General features: G+C 32.4%; 2 protein-coding genes and 1 non-coding gene across 3 annotated transcripts in view; 1 reads left to right on the forward strand and 2 right to left on the reverse strand.

The window, feature by feature from the left end:
* The window catches only part of LOC132719372 (rhomboid-related protein 2-like), a 28,771-nt gene extending 21,255 nt beyond the window's left edge, over positions 1 to 7,516 (reverse strand). Inside the window, exons 1-3 of the mRNA XM_060703137.1 lie at positions 6,355 to 7,516; positions 3,739 to 3,762; positions 2,835 to 2,999 (exon numbers count right to left, since the gene is read on the reverse strand). Coding sequence (XP_060559120.1) covers positions 2,835 to 2,999; positions 3,739 to 3,762; positions 6,355 to 6,438 — 273 coding nt within the window. The 5' untranslated portion in view covers positions 6,439 to 7,516. The remainder of the gene's footprint in view (positions 1 to 2,834; positions 3,000 to 3,738; positions 3,763 to 6,354) is intronic.
* A 2,072-nt stretch (positions 7,517 to 9,588) lies between these two features.
* On the reverse strand, positions 9,589 to 11,562 carry LOC132719367 (uncharacterized). The gene is made up of 2 exons (XM_060703131.1): positions 11,463 to 11,562; positions 9,589 to 11,197 (listed from the first exon to the last, which is right to left on the reverse strand). Exon 2 carries the CDS (start codon positions 11,188 to 11,190, stop codon positions 10,381 to 10,383), a length of 810 nt encoding a protein of 269 aa, XP_060559114.1. The 5' UTR covers positions 11,191 to 11,197; positions 11,463 to 11,562; the 3' UTR covers positions 9,589 to 10,380.
* Positions 11,563 to 19,266: 7,704 nt separating this feature from the next.
* Trnas-uga (transfer RNA serine (anticodon UGA)) lies at positions 19,267 to 19,348 on the forward strand. Its single transcript has one exon. It is a non-coding gene; the product is annotated as a tRNA-Ser (tRNA).
* Positions 19,349 to 22,435: the final 3,087 nt, after the last annotated feature.

Consider the following 22,435-nt stretch of genomic DNA (forward strand, 5'->3'; position numbering starts at 1 on the left):
CTACACACTGGAGTATAATGTTAAATTAAACCGAGAACATTTATTAATTATTCTCAAATTGTAATGAACAAACAAGAAGTTGAAGTATCGACCAATGTTGAAGACAATGCGTACAGCCGTGCAGTGATTCTGCTTGGGGTGTTTCCTTAAAATGGACTGTAACAAAATGATCCCGACACATGGCACTCTGATGCATAATCAATAAAATCACATTGAACGAGTAATTGCTGAATCACAACAAAACTGTACTGAATAATTAAACTATCGGTAACCATGATTTCAATAATACAGTTGATTAGTATTCAAATGCTATTGCTTATAAATGCGAGTAAATCTTTATTGTGTTGTTTGTGTTGAATCAAAATGAAGTAATGATGAATTGATAATTTAATTGATTGGTTGATTGATTGATTGATTGATTGATTGATTGTGTTTGATAATGGTTGACTGAAGTCAAAAATTAAAATTACTCGCCAACTAGTCGGTCTGATTTTACAATGCACGAGACCTAAAAAATGGCCAAGGCGGTAATTTGGATCGTTCTTGATTATTAAAAACTAGAAAGTCCTTACACGAAAATTTTTTATGATTAAATTACTAAAACTACCCAATTCAATCATTCCAAATTACTAGTATTAATGCCACTATGAGCAATTTTTAAATTTGGTTATCATTAGATAAGCGATTTGTGCAGACAGCTATTAAATCTTAAGAAATGAAAGTACATTCTTTCATTGTTTTCACATGACATTTGCCAAATAATGTCGTTCTAAGAAGATAATTATTGGTTTGTTAATGTTTAAGTACGGAGAAGACATCAGATATAACTTGAAAGCTTTTAATATCAACACAACCATTGTCTTTTTGTATTACCTCTAATGTGTCGTGATAAACAATATGTCCTGATAAACGATATCGACAACCGAATACGAAAAACAATGCTCAGTAAATGATATCAACAGTGCTTAATGTCGTAAAACCTTTGAAGTGCTGACAAGCTTCTACTAAATGTCTCTGTTTACATATATTTAATTTTTGTAAATATACTCAAGGGTTAATGTGCATTAACATCTGCAGAAACACATGACGAATTTAAAGCCTGCCTTTCAAGGTTTTCATTTAAAAATGACATTTCTCCCTAACAAAACCGTTAATGTCGTTCTAATTAGATAATTATAGGATTTAATGTTTTACTTGAGAAAGGACATTAGCTTTTAATACCAACAACATCATTGTATTTTGTATTATCTGTGATTCGCCGAGTTAAACGATATTGACAACAAAATACGAAGGAGTCGTTGCCGAAGTACTGTCAGGATTCTGTCGAAAAGCTTCGTAAAAATATACATTTCTTTCTTATCGAAAAAGCATAGTGTTTGTTATTGTCAGAGATACTGGCGCACAAAAAAGTTACTTTGATCCAAACAAAACAAAGTACCTAATAAACATATTAAAAGGAATTATGCATGACTTGAAATAAACTATCACGAATCTTAACAAAACTTGTATGGTAAATCAATTGACAAATATGTCTGGATATAGCGTTTATATAATGTGCCATGAATCTTTATTACAGTCATAACAAAGTGAAGTGAAAACCTCAAAAACTGCTGGCTTTTTACCACTTGAATCAATAGGACTGTTATAAAATAACTTTTCAGCCTGAGGTTTATAATTATATGAAAAAATACCTCAATTACAAAAAGTAATTTTCAAAAAAGTAATTTTCATATCAAAAATTTAAACGCAAATGATATAATTGTAATATGCTAGCATTTCTTTGTTATTTAAACCTCTAGAGACCATTTTAAGTGTAGAACTTTCCTTTGAGGACTTACAACTAACAAAGTGTTTTTTGCCGTGCCTGAATAAAATTAGAATAATAACTTCAAGAAATCAAATAGCTATACCAAATGAAAGACTTATGAATGTATTTCTCATGTTATATAACATTTATTGCCATTTTTAATTATATATTTACATTTGATTCTAAATCAGACCTGGAGTGCTTATATTATCTATAAATTGGTCTGAATGAAAAAATGTTTATCTAATTAAAGAAGTTCACAAAAATAAATATGAGAAAACCAACAAAGGCGGATGGCAATCAATGAAAGTAACCACCATAACACCCCATAAAATCCAGAAACACAGAACCAGAGGCACAGACATCAGCAGGGCGTCGAAAAAGCAGGAGATGGCACAAGAGCAAAAAGGTCAAAGCAAGTACAAAGCAGACAACCTTTCGTAACAGAGAAAGTCATTAAAATGTGCTTTTGGTAGGAATTTACTTTTATAGCGAAATAATATAAAACGGAGACGGTTAAATTAATATATGTTCTACAAAAACGTGTACACATTAGAATGATATTTATGAGCAGCGAGTGGAATGACAGCTTTGCATCTCGTCGTTGTCACAATCAAAGCTATTTCACATACTTAGGTCTTACATATCCTCTATTTTTTCCAGGAATATATTTGCCTAAAGACAACAACACTTTTATATCACTTGGAATTTTTTTTTTGCTAATTGACGTTGCCGCCTTAATCAAGTACACGGGAAAACTTCTCTGAGTCAGTCATCAAGTTGAAATGTAATACAAAACATGTTTGATCATATATATGGTGTGAAATATAAGATATCGTCATCATCAATCGTTTTGAAAACCACTGCAAAGGAAACTTCTCATCACTTCACAAATATTTACAGTAATGTTTTATGACTTATTGAATGAATGTTCGTATACCTTACAAAACAACTTAAACAATTGTTGCATGTATTAATCTTTGAAATGATACAGACGAACAAAAATATAGTTTTAATATATACTTACTATATTTACAAATTCCTGATATGTAACATAGGTATATTTATTACACGTGCATTTCATCTGTAACACGTGCAGAATATGTTGGTCTGCCATCTCACGGAACTCTGGATCCTGTAGAAGTTGTTTCAGTGCCCAGACGGTGATCTCGCCGCATTTAATCTCGTCATACTGAAAGAACCACAGTAACCTCGTTTAACCTCTATTAACCTCTTAATACAAGGGACCATCATTTCTTCACATTTCAGTCATTTTTCTAGCGCTCATAAAATTATTCAAAGGCCAAGATACTATTGATACTTTTCAAAACATTAGTATTATGTTGATATATTAATATTTACAGTGAATTAATATATATCATTATCAAATTTAATTTTTCTAATTACTAACTAACAGAATTTTGTCATCTATTCTTTAAAATTTTCATATTCATGAAATACTCGATTCCCTTTAGAAATATAGCTTTATTAAGTTTATTTCATTTATAACATTTAGACTTTATCCACCAAGGAGATGAACTATTTTATATTGTTATGTAAATCCCTTGCGAATGCAAGATTTTAGAATAGATATTTTCCGACTAAATAAGTACATTAACAAAACATACATTAAATAATCGTTTCTGTAATAACTATATAAATCTTTATTACTATTTTTATAAGGATCATTACTTTCTATGCTAAGTTAAATCTATTATTTTCATTTACAGACACCAGCTTTTTTAAAGAGAGAATGCTAGTATCTTTACAAAAGATAACGTTTCAAATTTATTGAATAATGAATTGATACAGATAATCAACATAACTAAAACAAAAAGGCCAGAACGAAATAAAAATTTGATTAATGTAGATTACTCTATATAGCCAATTACCACACACAAATGTATGATACAATATCAAAAAATACAAACCTTATCAAAAATAATCCTCCATTTCTGAAAAAAAGAAACCATAGTGATAATCATAATCATTATAAATACTTTAAAATTCATAAAGACAATTTGTCGAAAGAATTGATGCACTTTCATTTGCCTCACATATCAAGAATATCCTATTTATTTCAGTTGATGGATCAACTTTTTCAAAGAATTTTTGTTCTTTGCTTTATTATAAATTGTCATTTAAACAAAATATCCATAAAAAGAGGGGTTTATTTCATCATGGGGGCAGGTTAAACTGGAAGATGAGATTTTATCATCACAGTCGCGCAAATACAGGAGAGTAATAAAAGTACTCATGGAAATACTCCACTGAATATACATCAGAAATTTTACAATAAAGTGACACACTAAACTTAAAGAGACTGCATATTAACTACATTTAAGCTTTGATGATACATTTATACTTTTTAGTCGTTTTCTACGGTAAATCATATTTAAAAATTAAGCTTCACTTCGGTGCCTTTCGGTGAAATCCGCTGTATTTGCGTTATTTGAACGTTGCTCTGCCTTGATGATCTTAATCTCATATTTCAAGACGAGGAGAAGAATTGATGGAATTCTAATACCATGGGACTAGCATGTACGGATTAAAAAACTGTCTGTTATTTCAACCCATGTCTCTGTATACAGACAAGGTCGTAAAAACCAAGCAATCACATTAGATATGGAAAACTGAGAAGTGAATATATGTATTTAAAACTGTTAGAGTTGGCAAACTGTCAAGCCAAGAAACAAGTCAATACTTGATGTGAATAAAACGAGTTTATATATCATCGTAGATCTAAATTGTATCGTAGAAATCAGGCAGAAACATCATACATATATCGCCCGGAAATATCAGGGTTTCCATAGAAAACATACAATCTTTTAAAATTGTCCACGTCTATTTAAGTTTTAAGGTATCATACTTTTCAATACATTAATAAAAATAACTTAATTCTTTGCTTTAAATTCAATGGAATGTAACGGAAGTATAACATGAATTAACATAAGAACATGATGTAGTTTAAGACAATTTATTGCCCTAAATGTTAAGAAACTAGGTCAACTGTATTTGTGGTAATTGCCTCGGACAGCTTCCACCATCGATTTTCTTCTTGAATCATGTTTCAGGAAAATCTGCCTTAATCCACTACAATCCACAACGTGATTTGTCTGTTTGAGTAAATATGTAAGATAAGACAGTAGAAATAAAGAAACTGAAAAATCATTATAGCGTTCTGGTCAAAATACGTTAAATATATTACTTGTAATCATTTTCAAATTACAAATGTATGCGGAAGGCGGTGCTGGGGACGGGGGTTTGTTACGGCATGGATTTTACACTGCCACTGCATTTGATGTAACAAATTCAAAGTAAACCAAACTTGCCTTACTTAACCATTGTCTCCATTTTCCTGTTTTCTTTTTCAAAACTTGCTTGTTTAATTGATTATAAAACATTTTTAACATACACAATTGCAAAATATATTCATAAAATATTATATTCATATATCATTATCTAAAGAACTTGTTTCATTTTTTTTTCAAACTGTTATTTTTAAGCGTGAAAGTCATTTTTAACGTTGAAATAGCGCAAATGACTTTCACACACACCAAATCAAATCACCACATCCAAAGCATATGTACACTATCTCACTATTTGTTTTATGTTTTCATGTCTGCAGAGGAAAATACATCATATCATTGATGTGTGCAAAATTCAATAATGCACCAACAAAAAATGAAATCAAATTTTACTATACTGTCTCGCCCACTGACAGTTTCATTAAGATTCTTCCAAAGATAACGATGAAACCAGGGTTTCCTAGAAATACAATTATTTAAAACGATGAAACAAAATTTATTCATTGTTTAAGATTTCACATTCCGGGATTGTAAATCCGGTGCCGATCAAGTGAAATTTAAGACAGATAATTCAATGGAAAATAAATACACCATTTCTGAATTCAATCAAAACACACGCTAAGTGAATTCGATTTTCTATCTTAGAAAATCTTGATTTTTGCATTACAATATTCAATTTCATTGTCCACAAAAGCCATGTCCTCGACAAAGATTTGTCAATATACATGTAGTCGCTTTTCTCAAACTTGCATTATATTAACTTACATTATGATACCAATAATATGTGAACACACACAAAAATCATTTGTATATGTATATGTACAATATATGTTTAGATTTATAGATAATCTTATCTTGACAGTCCTTACACATTAGTATTGAGGTTGACAATAATTGGTAACAACATTCGATGATTTCATTAATTTATTTTATATATTCTTTTTAAGCTAGAATAAAAAAGATATAAAACAAGTTCTTGCAAATTATATCAATCACTTTCGAGTCTGCTTCCTTGAACTAACCACTACAGGAAACATTGTGATCCGAGTAGGGCTAAAACCCATTACCTCTGGGTTGAGCGGCAGACACTTTAATCATTAATCTTCCGTTTCTTTTGTGGTGTGTTTATTTGTGAGGATATGCTTACGTACGTTTAAGAGTTTCGATATTGAATTGTGTAAAGGGAAGTATATTGAAATACAGTTGATAAAATGTTTGTTAAAATTATGTTTTACCTACATCTATTTCCAGTTCTTGGTATGGTCTCATAGGAACTTCAGCTTCATCGTCGTCGGGTGGCCTGGATCGCCAATGCGTTGCCATGGGTATGCAATACTTACGTATAGATTATACCTAAACAAATGCCATTCTTAATTCAGTCTATAATAATTTAAAAAAAACACTATATAAAAAAAATAGTAATATTCCTCATGAAGACAATCTTGATATAGAACACTAATTTGTCATATATCCATAAACAGACATTGCATTACAATTTATATTTAAGCACAAAACACGAGCATATATACTTATATTATTTCAACTCCAATATACACTACTGGTCAGACATTTACATAGTATACATCAGACAACCTATAAATCTGTCCTAGCTATAGAAATTCAATCTGCTCCTTCCTTATATACATAACACAATTACAAAATCCACTTTGCCATCGGTCATCATACTAAACAGATTAACGCAATTTTCATCAGAATACATTTTCCTTTCCCATATCACAGAAGTAGAAAGTAATATTTTTTCATAACCACATTAAGTAAAGCATTCACTTCCTTAGACATTGCGCCACAACAAACATTTATATCTTATACTGTTTTCCACTGCCAGAAATTCCTTAATATGGCTGTAATTATCCTTCATTTAGAGCCTTGTCAGACGCCCTCATAAATTCAGACGTTCTTGGCAATATGTATTTCATTCACAAGAAAAAATTGAGAATATTATTACTCCCAATAATCGTTCCTATAGCAACAGAAAAAAGTCATGGTCCACTCTGCCCCAATGTGTTATAAAATCGATTAGTCTTGGTTCGTTGCTGTAGTCTCTAATCCAATGTTTGTATCTAATTATCTCGGTAATGTTTTTCTTTCAAATTTAATCAATTTCATCAATTAATGATATTAATGTCGCGCATCACGAGTAATTGAATAAACATTATTGAAATGGAAAATCCCAGACGCTAACTTATCATAAAATTGTATAAGACAGCCTTATGAATCTAGTTGAGACAAATAAACACAGAGAAAGTTGTATTGAAGAAACAATTTTGCCTAAGAAAACAAATCGTAAATGCTTTTGTATTATGGTCAAGTTCAGTTTATATGACAAAGTTCAATTATTTCAGCAAACATGTACACGTTTTATTGTGTAAATCATGAACAACAAAAGATGAATGTCTATATCCCTTTTACAGATGGTTTTTGTGCGTTTGTTCACTAATTAATGATTTAAGAATCATTCTGTGCACCACTCATTTTCTGTCAGTTACATTCTTTCAATATCATAGCCTCCCCAGAAACTCCTAACACACGCCTCATTATCAAATACAGTTCCACATTAGCTAACAGTTTTGAGGATTTGCAATCGATGTGATGCAATGCAAAAAAGTCAAAGCATTAAAACATAGGATTCAAATATATGATATGCAATGCAACCCTCATATGTGCACTACTATGAATTATAATGAATAATCCTAAACATATATAATTTCCCAGTAAACACACCAAATACTTCCACAATACAAATACTACAACACAGAGGGGAGAAACGTCTGGTCTTGTAGAATTGTTCTCGTTAAAATATAACGATTGCTTTGCCGCATAACATAAATCACTTCACAGAATTCGGCGTCTGATTAATTGCCCTTCGGAATATCAAACAATCTTTAACTAGCTTCTGTCTGTAGAATGTCTTCTTTACAATATGACACCATTTAGTCTAGGTCTTTGCCATGAAATAATAACTACATTTGTTTTAGTGCTGGCAATAGAATAAGAGGCCATTAAGTCTGGATTTTGCAATAAAGTGACAGCACTATTTAATAATTTCTTCTTTTTTTTGCAATTTTAAAAAGCATTTTTCAGTTCTGAGGTGTGCTGGAAAACTACAACATACATTGTTCCAACATCAGGTGTTTAATAAAAACATTATTTTTTATATAAGATTGCTAAAATCTCTTGAAATTCATTAAAACCATATGATGTAGCACTGAATGGAAAACTTACTAATATTGATGCCATGTTGTTTTGTTTGTTTTTTTGGCGTTTCTTTTATTGCATCGTTTATTATTTTGATATAACAATACACGCAATCATATCAATATTGTAACATGTGTTTCTTTTGAGGCCTAACGTCATTAAATACTTTGGAAAAATATAGCATTTTAAGAAACACATTTCAATGTCTTGTTGAGCCTTATTTCTGCCTGTGTCAATAGCACTGTTTACTGAAACAACAAATGAATGAAATAAAATCAACGCTTTGTAAAAAAGCCTTTGTTCAAACTTCGACTGTCACAAGTAATTTCATGTCGTCTGCTATGAGATGTTTTATTGCCAGTAAAAAGATATTGACGACAAACTAGAGAATCATTCAATAATATTTAAATATTTTAAATATTTAATGTTTTATTTGCCAAGTTGTTGAGATATTCGACATATAATAAAAACTATCATCAACCCAAACTGCCGACCAATACAGCAAATTGGGTTTTACGTCGCACCGACAAATTATAGGTCTTATGGCGACGTTCCACGTTTACTGGTGGAGGAAGACCTCAGACCTTAACGTTTAGAGGATCAGCAGCTGCATTTATCTAACTTACTAGTACTTCCCATCTTGCTGTTTATGATAGCAGTATCGAGATTCATACATAATGTCCGATTGGTCAATTGGTATTTCTCTAAAATCATTCAAGTCCAAAACAACAGTATACTTTCTCAAATTCAGCGAAATATATGCCTCAAATGTAAAAAGCGCATTGTCAAATGTTTTGATACGGAAACATGAAATGAGATATGTTGCACTTGTTCATTATCTCTCATGTACAGACTCAATCACAGCGAGTCTGCAATTTCCATGTATTTTTGTTGTTTTTAATTTATTTATTTTTTGCTTCAGAGGGTTCACTTTTTCCAGACATTAATCCCTCTGTAATTAGTTATATGCTCATTAAAAACTAGTACCGTCAACAAGATACAACATGATATAGCAATAGGATATTAAGTTTTTAATATATTTTTCTATAAATTTTTGCAAACAGTCACAATTCTCGTTCGTAGTAATAGTTTGACATCAATTAGAATTCAAGTAAGCAGATAAAAATAGAAATATCTATGTATGTATCTATGTATCACAGCACATTCAATGATTAGAAACATGATTCTAAATGTATATGAATACAAAACTAAAAAGAAAATATAAACAAAACATACATCAGTATACATGTAGACTATGCCTTGCAAAATAGATGATATAGATGCTATACGAAATAAATCCCTTATTTCCATTTATTCTGGACAATGCAGTTCAAGTGGCGTAAACATTAGCTGGCATTAACCTTCTGTATGCTACCGTTTGGCCGTATTTGACGACTCTTCTCTTGATTTACAATGATCCTCACATTAAAACGATATCTTATTCCCTTTATGAAGAACATAATTATTTAATGAAATAAAAAATAGAAATCAACACATGGGCGCAACAAAAATGTTGCATAAAACACAACTATCTGTTTATTGTCAAAAACGTATAAAAAATATGCATGAATATATAAAAACAACGGAATCCCAAAGGAACGCTAAATACAGAAAATTGAAAATGTTGCAGGCTCGGTTTGTGATGTATGCAAGCTACCGCCTATATCCATTGCAGAGGCGAAAGCAGTAATTTTAAACAAGGTAATGGTGAAACTTGGAATTTAGAAACAAATGCAGATGTGTTCAGACGGAGGTTAATCTGGCACATGCATGCCATTCCATAAAAAGCGATGTTTGATCTCCACTTAAAAGAATGATTTTGTCCAAAGTTCATTTTCAGACGCCATCTACTACAATCTTTTATGGTTATTGTTAATTCTTTTAACATTACAAAAATATACAACTTTGTATAATTCTACTGACGTACAAAAACTGAACAATGACGAAATTAATCTGGTATCACACTAGCAAAAACTTTAGCACATAAATGACGCAATGACAATTTATAATTATGTTTGTCATGACTGCATCCATTGTCATATTTGATGGCTACATCAATTTGTACAATAGAATATCATTGTTTTCATTTGATCTGTCACGATTGAATCTACTAACACAAAGTGTAGTGGTTTCACGACTCCAACATAAGGCCCAAGGACTGTCTACATCTGTAAGCGCAGTTTCACTTTCATTTAAGTCAGACCTTACTTTTAATATACAACGACTTTCGTAATCACTCACGAAAATAGATCCATCATCTAACAAAGTGATTCCCCTTGGGTGTTCAATCCTACAATGCCTTCCTATATGCGTTCCGGACCAGTCAAACCATGTAACTTCATCCTTGGTGTTGTCAGATACATAAATTGAATTGCTGTTTGTAGTAACATGGCCAGGGTAACTAAAAATGTCCTCACCATTGGGGTACTTTACAACATTCACCTGTACCGAACCTTGTAAGTTTGTGATGAGAAGTTTGCCAGGTGATGTAAACGTCACCGCAAGTTTTCCTTGATAATGACCTATACCGAGACAAAATCCATCAACGTCCAGTTTGTTTTTCAATGAAAATGCATTCCGACCATACGGAGAAACGGATATGAACTGTATTGTTTTCATGTCTGGTAATGTAACAGCAAGTTCATCTTTACTTATAACAGCAATATCTCTAGGTCCTGATTCAAGCTTTGTTTGCCGAAGTTCTCCGCTATTGGAGTTTATCAATTTAATTGAATCATTATTGTAATCGACAACAAATATGTTGTTGCCAAAAGAAACAGCAATGCCGGTAAGAAGGCAGTCATGTTTATCTTGAGATGTTCTTACATTGATTTTTGTAAGGAACCAAGACTCAGCCATGATAAACCTGAATAAACAAATATATAAATAAAGTAAATATATATCTCGTAAAAGAAGATTTTTTTGTTATTTCGGACAAGGTGTTCTTTGCATGTATAAACTTAGTGTTTATGCGTCTGTCAAAATCTGAAATTCGGAACGCTGCTGTCATTTGAAAATATTGTTGAACATCTTACAAAAAAATATAAAACAGATTCAGTAATATTTTGTTACTAATTTCCTTTTCGTATAATGTGAAAAAAGCATAATATATAAATAACTATGTAACTTACCGTGTGAATTTGAACCAAGACACTAAAAATGGTGGATTTTTGTTTGCTGTTGGCTAACTGAGCCCTATAACAACTGTGAAAGTGTATTTATTTGAAATATAAAAGTATTTACAAAAACATGCCTCTTAACAGAAATATACCTTCGTGGTGATATATTATATTGTTATTTTCAAGTTTCTTATAACAACGTGTGGTTGGTACTTAAAAACTTATTGAAAACACTTCATGGATATATCCAGGTGGCAGAGTTATAACAGTTATAACATCTTATCAAAAATTCGAAAATCATCAACTACTTTTGCTTTTCTCTTTATTATTGAATTGAATTATGATGCATTGTTTAATAACGTGTCGTCTATATGTGAGTCAGCACATATTGTTATTCATAACATATTTGTTTTACTTTTTTTGTGTACTATTTGTTGATTTTAGATAATTTATTATTTTAACACACTTCAGAAAGAACAAAGTGTCGTAATTTTAATATTTTTGTTATATGTCACTTAATCATATAACCCATCAAATATATGTACACAAGGTCTTATACATGTACTTATATAAAGATATTTCGAGATTTTACGAAATAAAAGTAACAAAAATCTAAGTGACTTCTCCTGTGGTGCCAATATGAACCAAGGGTTTATGACTCAGCACCAGTTAATATATGGCATGATGCCATAATGTTGCAAAGCACCACAGCATGTCTTTATCGATATTGTGTCATATCATCTGTGTCAATAGTTTTTGATAAATTATTAAATAAATATACTCAATGACTTTACGTTTCGAAAATTCAAAATAGTGTTTTTTTCATTTATGATATTGCAATGTTAGCTTTTAAAAAAGCTAGTCGCGACTCGCTTTGTCATTTCTAATTCCTGCAGTGTGTTTTAATGTCAAATTGACAGCAACAACCTGTATAATGATGGAATTAACTAAGAGGAATATTCGATTCCTAACAAGGGGGCAATTTGCCCCAAAGCGTTCACCTGAGGACTAGATATACCAAGATGTATCCAAATAGAAAGACTTCAGTCCATATGTATATCGAGGGTTGATCGCAAAACTGTTGTAAGTCCTTCTTTATTTCATATAAGATTCTGGATAATTCCTGTAAAGTTTGGTTAAAGGAAATGTTGTTTAAAGAAAAAAAAAACATCATTGTACAGATACTTGTATCAAGAAAGATCTTAATAATCAAAACAAGTTTGAAATTGGTAAAACTATAGTGGTCTGAACCCTCATTTAAATTATTCCTAATTTAAACAAACGTACCAAAAATAAATACAATTCATTGACTATATGATGAGTAATCAAGTGGAAGCAACATATTTTTTTACTAAACTGAAGTTGAAAATTGGCCTTAACTATGTAAAAATATAGTGGCGTTAATCCATATTTGATCTTGACCTGTATTTTACGATGTTTCAACAAACTATAAAAAGTAATTTCAATGAAGTGACTCTCTAAAAACCTTATATATTTGGTGCAAAATTGAAGATGAAAATGGGACAGAACTATGAAAGTTAGTGGTTTGAAGCCAAGTTCAAACTTGATCTGTGCTTTCCGTTATAGCATCTGTGTATAAAAATATAACAATCCATTGACTTCTTCAGGTTCCTCCTAAAGGTTTTAAGCCGCTATGTAATATTAAATTTGATTGCCCAAATGATTTTTGCCGTCTAGCTTCGACAAGTGAATAAGCTGGAAGCCAAGCTTCGGTTAAAATTTAGATGGATTTGGAGTTTTAGGTTGTTTTCTATTGTATCCTAACGTAATACCGGCTCGCCGTGTCGAGCCGCGGTATAATAGGCAAATTATATAGAAACATATTTTAAATAGGAAAGTGTTCAAAGGGAGGTTACTGTTGCGCTCAAAATAAATTTGATTAGCGGGTATATCCTGTTAACACTGCAAATGGCGTAAGGGTTCAAAATACAGCTTTCTGCTACGGCCAGTAACCACTACCTTCACGCAAATCAAATGATGGTCTTATCACATGATTTTGTCAAGATGGCGGAAACGCCAAAGAAATCGTTGAACAATTGTTTTATCAGCAACATTATAACTTGAGCTCTTGTGTCAAGTCTGCCGATATGATTGAAAAAAATTGTGTTGAATCGAAATTATTGATTACTTGAATGATTTCTCTTTTCAAAATTAAAAAAAATATGATATGACGAAAATGTTGTGATGGCAGAGATCTAATCATGTAAGGTGAGATCACTGCGTGGGAGATTGACTGTGGCGCTCAAAGTCTAGACGGTTAGAGTGACCTCCCTTGATGCCATTGCATGCAAATGGAGTGAGGGTTCAAAGTGAGGTAACTGTTGCGATCGAAATAGAGTCGATAAGAGTGATCTTCCCTGATAACATTGCAAATGGCGTAAGGGTTCAAACGGACAAAGTCGAGTAAGAGTGCCTTCCCCTGATAATATTGATTTTATTGAAATATTTTGGCTTATCTGGCATAGAGCTTTAAGAGTGACATAGCGACTTGGTTTTGCGCTATGTACATCATCTCATAATGGTGATCATTTGTGCCTATAGTTATAATTACTTTAAAAGTTATTGAGCGGACACGAAAACATTACGGAGTTCATTCCTATAATCCCCACCCCGCTACGGAACAAAGAATTAAATTTTATGTAAACTAAAGTGCTCATTCTTTTGGATGACAGATGTTAACATGGTTTAATTATTTAGAATATTGTTCAAAGGCAAATGTTATCATTTATTTCGTAGGGCTGTTTCATAACAGATACATGTATAGCATATGAGATAATGAATAAGAGCGTAAGAAAATAGGATACGGTGCACTTGCTTAACCCCCGTTCACACATAGACGCCGCTTCTACTACGATCAAAACGTGGCCGATCGTGGCAAATCGCAGGAGAAACGTAGTGGAGTCTACATAAGCGCAGTATGATCGCGGTAGCGTCTTCATGATCGGAAAGCTCTACGCTCTCGCCACGTTTATTTTGAACGTGCTCAAAACAAGCGTAGCGGGATCGTGGCCAACAAGCATCGGGGTAAAGTCGTAAAAAGAGCGTGGTAGAAGCGCCGTAATCGTACAAGCAGCACGGAAGCATCATGGATAGTTCTTTATGATCGTAGTAAAAGCGCAGTAAAAGCGTTGTACCAAGTACGCTTCTACAACGTTCCCACTATGTTCTTACTACGTCCCCACTACGATCTCTCTACGTTCATGACGATCCTACGAAGACCTACCATGACCTTACGACGATCATACCAGGACCTGTAAGGTAGCAGTTTGTTTTTATAGCGCTGCTATTTGACCAATCATAATCTGCCAACTACATATATAGGGCGGCACTTTACTTGACGATCATTTGCAGCTCCGCCTGTTAACAATCTGTGCAATTTCAATTTCAACCAATATGTGTTTTGCTGAAGTAAAGCCAGATGAATCAGATCAGCATTAATACGTCCGTTCATGTTTGAAGTTTGGAAGTAAATGAAAAATATTTTTTGAAACCCAAGATATATATATCATCGCCAAAATCGTACCAGAAGCGTACTACAAGCGTGATATGATCGGCACCGTCGTAGCGATATCGTCGTATAGTCTTCTAGGTCTGCGTAGCGTCGTAGTGCGAGCTTGAATGTCATAGCGGCAGCGTAGTATAAACGCAGTAAAAGCGGTCGCTGGTCGGCATCGGTCAGCGTAACATCGTAGTAGAAGCGTCTAGGAACATCGTAGTACAAACCAAAATTTGCTAAATTGCTCGATTTCGACGCCCATAGGCCCCGATCCAATACTTTTTCAGATCGTGGTTTGATCGGCATGATCGTCCTAAAGTCGCAGCTCTGTGTGAACGGGGTGTTAGTAAATAAAACTCATTCGTGAGCTACAATACATGAACGTCGGTAAAATCATATAGTAAGTATATTTTATTAAAAATCAGCTGCAAACCGTTAAGTACAATCATTTACTAATTGTTTTTCTTCAGAAATAAACGGACTTACCAAACATTTTTGAGCACTCTAAAAATGTACCTATTAACTTTGCATGACAAATAATCTCCCCTTGATCAACAAGAACAAAATTACTATCAAGCACCCGTTTACTTTAAATAATATGTGGATAACTTTTCAACGTGTGGGGGTGTCCAAAGCAAATAGGTCCTGGATAGAATTATCCCAGCAGGCACATCAACGTTGAACAACGTATTATGGTTAGATTTCAACGTTGAAATAACGTTGGATTTATGTTCGGATTTGAAAGTTTAAACAACGTTGAAATTCAACGTTGGCACAACGTTGAAGTTTCAATGTCATTTTAACATACTTTAAATTTAATATAAAGCAAAGTAACAGAGTTTAACAAAAAAATCAAGACACTATTAAATACTTCAGATATTCTATTTAAAAAAACAGTTCAAATGCAGCTTAAATTCTAACGATTTAAGAAGTCCTTTTAGTTTAACAATTAAGCTACAATCTGTTCCAATCTACTACTAGTACTTCTTCTATATCTCTCTGGGTATGTCTTAAGTGTTTCATGATGGTGTTTGAATACTTCTTTGGCGGTCTCTTACTGCTTCTGCAAATAAAATAAGAAGTTTTAGTTAAAAGTGACTTGGTCAATCTCAAATTATATATATAATTAATCAACTTAGTGATTTGTTTTAACTTAAAATGCTTATCTCTAAGATTTACATAATAAAACAGCATAGAAATTAAGATATAGCTGAAGTTTCATATTGACAGAAAATTATGTACATAAAACAACAAAAAACTTTTAAAAAGAAGCTATTTAAACGTCTCACCTATGATTTGTAAGAAAAACCGCTCCCCATCAGTTACTTGCAGCATTTTCCCAAGAAATATTCATTCTAGGCTCTAGCTAAGACCTTTGTATGCAGCATCCTGAAAACAACAAATATGTAAATTTTATATTAATAATGTTACAAAAGTATTCTGAAAATAATATATTATTAAGACAAGATAAATATCCAGTAGTTGAAATATTTATACTTTGTAAAGAAATATATATATATATATATATGTATATTAAATATTAGAATTTCAATTCAACAAACCTGACAGTCCTTTTCATGTTAAATGTATGGTATACAAGGTATACAATATACTCTCAATTTCAGCCAGGACCAGGATCTAGAATATAAAAACACATTTTTATTACCTATAGATTCACGGCAATTAAACTTAAGATTTAACACTCAACTTTGTCATTTTACCTCAAGAACAGTTTAATCAATATTTGTTTTGATAATGCAATGGATATAATGTATTTTTCAAAATAATTCCCACTTAATTGTACTATAATTAAGATATAAATGCAGCTAGATTGGCGAATCGTCTTTGGACGTAAATTATATGGGCCGAACAACACTTCATCTGCTTAATATGATAAATAAATTTCAAAAAGGCATGACTTGTAAAATCATAAATTGCCAAGGACATCAATAACTTCGCGTTAGGCCTACCAAGCCCTAATCATTCAATTAGGTCCCGTTTTAATACAAAAGTCTCAAATATTAGAAGGAGGTTTTATTTCTGTTTTAGTACAATTACAGTTGACATTTTTCATATTTTGCAGATATGGAAGGTTCTAGCCCGGATATTGTTTGTGATAAAAGTGGGAAACAATTCATTCACGGATAGGTCTCAATTAATGACCACATAAACAGTCTACTCGGCACAGGACCTTATAAATGTTGTGGTAAAACATTTTATAGCCCAGCAAATCGGAAACGTTACGGGTTTTACTGTTAATATTAAGTTGATATTCAAACATAAGTCCTCTAGTTTGTAAAATAAAAGACAAATTCTAATATTCCTTAGGTTGCTTTCTTTTTTTGCTATAGATTTAAAAAAACAACAACAACATAATAATGTTAAATACAGACACTAATTGATAAAATGATATGAATGTCTTTAAAATCTTAATATTAACAGTAAAATGTCACGCATGTGACGTTTCGATTTGCCACAACGTTTACAACAAGGTCCTTTGCTGAGTAACCAGTTTATGTGACCATTAAGACCTGTCCGTGAACGAAATGTTTTCCAACATTATCCACAAACAATATCCGTGCTGGAACCGTCCATATCTGCAAACTATGAAAAATGACAACTGTAATTGTGCTTAAACCGAAATCGACCTCCTTCTTATATTTGAGACTTTTATTTTAATTTCTGCGATTAATTCATCTATATCGAAACTTCATTTAATATATTAACGTGAGTATGTATTCTGCTACCCATAGGGGCTTAATTCCATCCACGACCTTTTGGCGGTATATCTAATATTATTCAAAATTCTACGAACGTTTAAGACTAAATGCATCAATCATGATTTTGTTAGCTATTACCTGCATAGATATTTCTTGCACATAAAATTTCTCTCGTGTATTGGAATAGAAAATGACCAAACATTTAACATGCCTAATATTTATAATTTTAAATAAAGAAATTCTATGAACCTATTCTCTTTGCTAACTCGGCGTAGTATAATCAAATTCATAAAAGATACAAATTTTGCGTGAATGTTACCCGCAAAATAATTGTCCACATTGAAAATTCCTGTTGATTTTTTGAGTGTTTGTAAAAACTATGAGCACAGGGGTGGAAAATAAGGTATGGGCGGCAACAATTCTTTATTCCACATAGGCTGCAACAGGTCTCGTATGTAATTAAAAGGGATATAATAAAGAATTAACTGAAAAACACATGTAAAGCGAGGATTTTAGGCCGCCATATCCTCTGTACGCGTAACAGTAAAAGTCAAGTGATCTATGAATAATAATGCAATCAATATACAAATGTACATGGATTTGCAATATTCAGACATCAAGATACATACAAGTAAAATGGTTTCCTGCGGTGAACATTTTAATGATATAAAGATATTTCATCTAACTATTTTCAACATTATTTTTTTTTTGGTGGGGGGGGATAAATAAACGTTTGTATCAAGAATATAGTTGACAATTGAATAAACGATCAATATAGAAGAAGCTAGGTCTTTGGAAACTGATGACCGTTGAAGACCGGAGAAGGTCGAACATAAAACAATTATTTCTTTTTAAGAAAATGATTAAATAGGCCTACCATTTTATGAATAATTCCGAGCAAAAAAATAAATAGAGTAAACACGCAAGTTTTAATACGCAGAAAATATCTCTATTTATTATGGCAGATGCCACTACGAATATTTTAACTTTGTAGATTTTCAGTATAAACAATTTATTGTTTGTAAAATTTGAGATAGATATTAAAGAAACATTGATAATTTTCAAACACATCATTCAAGTTTTTCCACCTTAAACGTTAAAATAATTATAGAAAATTAGAAAAATCACGTAATAGTTTTTGTTCTTAATTGGGGGTAATTCGGACTAATTCTCTACAGGTAAATCCGTAACGTACCGGCAAACGGTATTTAGCTAGGATTTCAAAAAGGTCAATAAACCAATCATGTACGGTTTACAGATCACATGCTTCTCCATGTACCGAAAACAGGTCACGTGCTCCTCCATGCCTCAAAAGTTAAACGCGTACCAATACCCTGCGGTCTGGAGAGACCGGAGGGAATAATTCTTGATCCTCGTAATCAGCATTGCTAGGGGAGATAACCTAACAAAAATAAATAAAAGCGTAAGCACAGTATTGTTTCCCTTCAATAAATTCACTTCAAGGTCATTATAACAAGGAAAAGTAATCCCAGCGAATTAATTGCAAAAGTATAAATGCAGTTACCTTTCTTCTTTATATTTAAATATTGTAACATATGACGAATCAGTTAATCAACCAGCTGTGATGGCCGAGTGGTTAAGGCGTTGGACTTGAAATCCAATGGGCATTGCCCGCGCAGGTTCGAACCCTGCTCGCAGCGAATTTTTTTTTTTCATTAATTTTTACTCTTTTCCATACAATTACGAGAACAAATGTATATACAACTTTCAACTTTTTCAAAAGTTCAAATGTGATGAAAAATCAATTTGTTTTTAAAGTACAGTTTTCTACATAAAATGCTTTTTATCTGGCATAAAATGCCTATAAGTCTTGTCCTTCAGGTTTCGGTTTTAGTCACTATCGAAGAACCGGAAGCACTCGCCCTTCAAAATATGCATTGACGTTACAATGCCAACGCTTCTTTAGTCCGACAACCAAGATATCGGCAAAATTATTCCTAAATTTATCTTATTAGCACAATAAATAACTAAGTTACGGAATGCAATTTGACGGTGTATATTTACGAGTATATTGCAAAAAAACTCAAACTATTTTCGCAAGCGGTAAATTTATTGACATATTATTTTTCAGCAGATTGGAATAGCCTTTAGTCCAACAGTGTTTTGAGTGGGTACTGTCGGTTCATACTGGCTTCTGTCGGTTAAATACCAAGACTCACATCCTTAATGCAACTGCTCCAGAAGGTGTTTACCTATGCTTTAAAAGAGTGTCCGGCAGTCCAAAGCTTGGCGTTAAGTACTACTTCTACCCGATACTTGGACATTAAGTCATTGTCGTCATCTTTTTTGTGTGTATGTGTCCCCACCCCCCTATTATTATTATTTTCATAAGAGATGATTAATATTGGTATTGCAATACCTTCTGTATTTTCGACCAATGATAATTTTATTTAAAGATCCATGGCATAGTTATAAATAGTGTTGTCACCTTAGCACACCATAAACTTTTTGTGTTTTCTGCACTGCCGTTTGTTGAATCTCCTTTACTTCTTTTTCTTTCATATACATTGTACAATCCCCACTTCTGTAAAATTATTTTTTATAAATCCAACTACGTTACAGTTCATGTCTATCGCTTTAGAAGATATTGAAGAAATAGGACTGTATCTGAGATTTTTAGTGATAGGGGCAGGTTATTTGCACATTTTATGATACATGTATATATATTGTTTCGGATTGCCTCCCTTGACTCAGTACATCTCTTCGTGGTAAGATATGAAACATTTCACTGTTTTAGGTTTTAACTTTAGTAACTATTCCATTCAACATGTACCAGAATTTTGTTTTGAAAGCTAGCCTGTTTTTAACTTAAAGTATTACTTCGAAGCGTACCATAATAGCATATTTTTATACAATGGTGGCAATATATAGAAAAGTAAATATGTGTATTTATTGTTTCAGTCTTTTCGTTTTTACATTCAAGAAATAATTTAATACATAATAATAAGACGTTTTAGCCATGAGCACTGCTTAATAAAATGAATAATGTATCTAGCAATGAAATTGTGATGAGAGTGCCTGAAATGGACAAAAAGTAAATGTAAACAAACAGACAGTGAGTTTATATAGCTCGCTTTATTACATATAGACTTCTTGACTAGTAAATAAAGCATTGAAGATAATCTGTATAGCAAACTTTTGTTCATTGAATCATTTTAAACACGTGATTTTTACAATCTCAAAACAATATTAAGGATGCGTATACATTTTTAGTGAGTTAGTTTCGAACTGGCCAATGTCAAATTTAGGAGGCAGTTGCTAGTGTTGAAAGTATTTCCTTAATAATGCTGCATTTGTATTAACTAATTTTTAACACTGCCCTTATAGACCATTTTTGAACATATTCGAACTATTCCAAACATAATTCGGGTCAGGCTATCGTATTAAGTTTCCCATGCATAAACTTACATTATAAGAATTGGTCCCTAATGGTAAATCCTACCTTACAACTGAGTTTTCGTGCTAAAGAGATGATTTTTCTAGGAGAATGAAATGTCTAATACATTAATGATCTTGTTTTTTAGGGGCAGTCCAAATAAGGATTATCCTCCTTTTCACTGAAATACACTTTTTTAAATGTAACTATCCAAGGGGCAAATTATCCCTGACTCTTATGAAGCGTTTCATTTTCTTAAGAAACAACAACGTTATTTCATACTTTAAAACATCCCATTCACACCCAATCTCCAAATATCCCATTGAATCAATCGGTTTTCCTTTCATTTTGCGATGTAACGATCATTTTGGTATAATTGTAGTGATTGTACATGGTTTTGCTACCTCAGGTTATCAATTTGGTGCCATTGAATATCATTTGTGTGCCATTGAATATCATTTGTGTGCCATTGATTATCATTTGTGTGCCTTTGAATATCATGTTGATACCTGGGAATATAACTTTAGTACACGTGTACATTGGAATATAATTTTGGTGCATTTGAACATCATTTTGGCACCTTCCGTTATCATTTTGGTGCCTTTGTTTACCGTTTTGGTACATTGGAATATCTTTTTGGTACATGTACCATGGAATATCATTTTGGTAGCATTATAATCGTTTTTGGTACCTTGGAATATCTTTTGGTGCCTGTGTACGTCATTCCAGTACCTTGGAATATGATATTGTTGCCCTAGTTTGATCAATATGGAATATATTGACATCATATAATAGGTACTAAGCAGTATTAGGAATCAAACTGATACTCTAAAATGAGTCGCATCACGACAAAACCAAGGTAATGCGTTTGCGACCAGCATGGATCCAGACCAGCCTGCGCATCCGCGCAGTCTGATCAGGATCCATGCTGTTCGCTATCAGTTTCTCTACTTGTAATAGGGTTTGTAAGCGAAAAGCATGGATCCTGATCAGACTGCGCGGATGCGCAGGCTGGTCTGGATCCATGCTGGTCGCAAACGCATTACGTTGGTTTTGTCGCGGCTCAAATGTGTTTTCTTAGCTATGGAACATTATTTGTGAAACCAAGGACTATGGAAAGTCATTGTTTAACAACGGAGCATTATTTTTGGTCTCATGAAACTTTTGCTTAATGAGAATATTTATTATAAGGTTTCATATTGTCAACAAAAATGAAGAAAATAATCATTTTTGTGTGTATTCTCCAGTGTAATACAATATATTCAAAGTCTCATGTTATATTGAAGTTAAATCGTCTGCTTTGAATTATTTTCCAACATTTTATTTTCATCTAAAGGTGATAGAAATATTT

Source organism: Ruditapes philippinarum, unplaced genomic scaffold (genome assembly GCF_026571515.1).
Source record: "Ruditapes philippinarum isolate M1 unplaced genomic scaffold, ASM2657151v2 ctg196_1_1_1_1, whole genome shotgun sequence".
NCBI lineage: Eukaryota > Metazoa > Mollusca > Bivalvia > Venerida > Veneridae > Ruditapes > Ruditapes philippinarum.

Coding starts and splice junctions, on each gene's coding strand:
- LOC132719367 (XM_060703131.1), bottom strand. CDS start 11,190: ATGGCTGAGTCTTGGTTCCTTACAAAAATCAATGTAAGAACATCTCAA.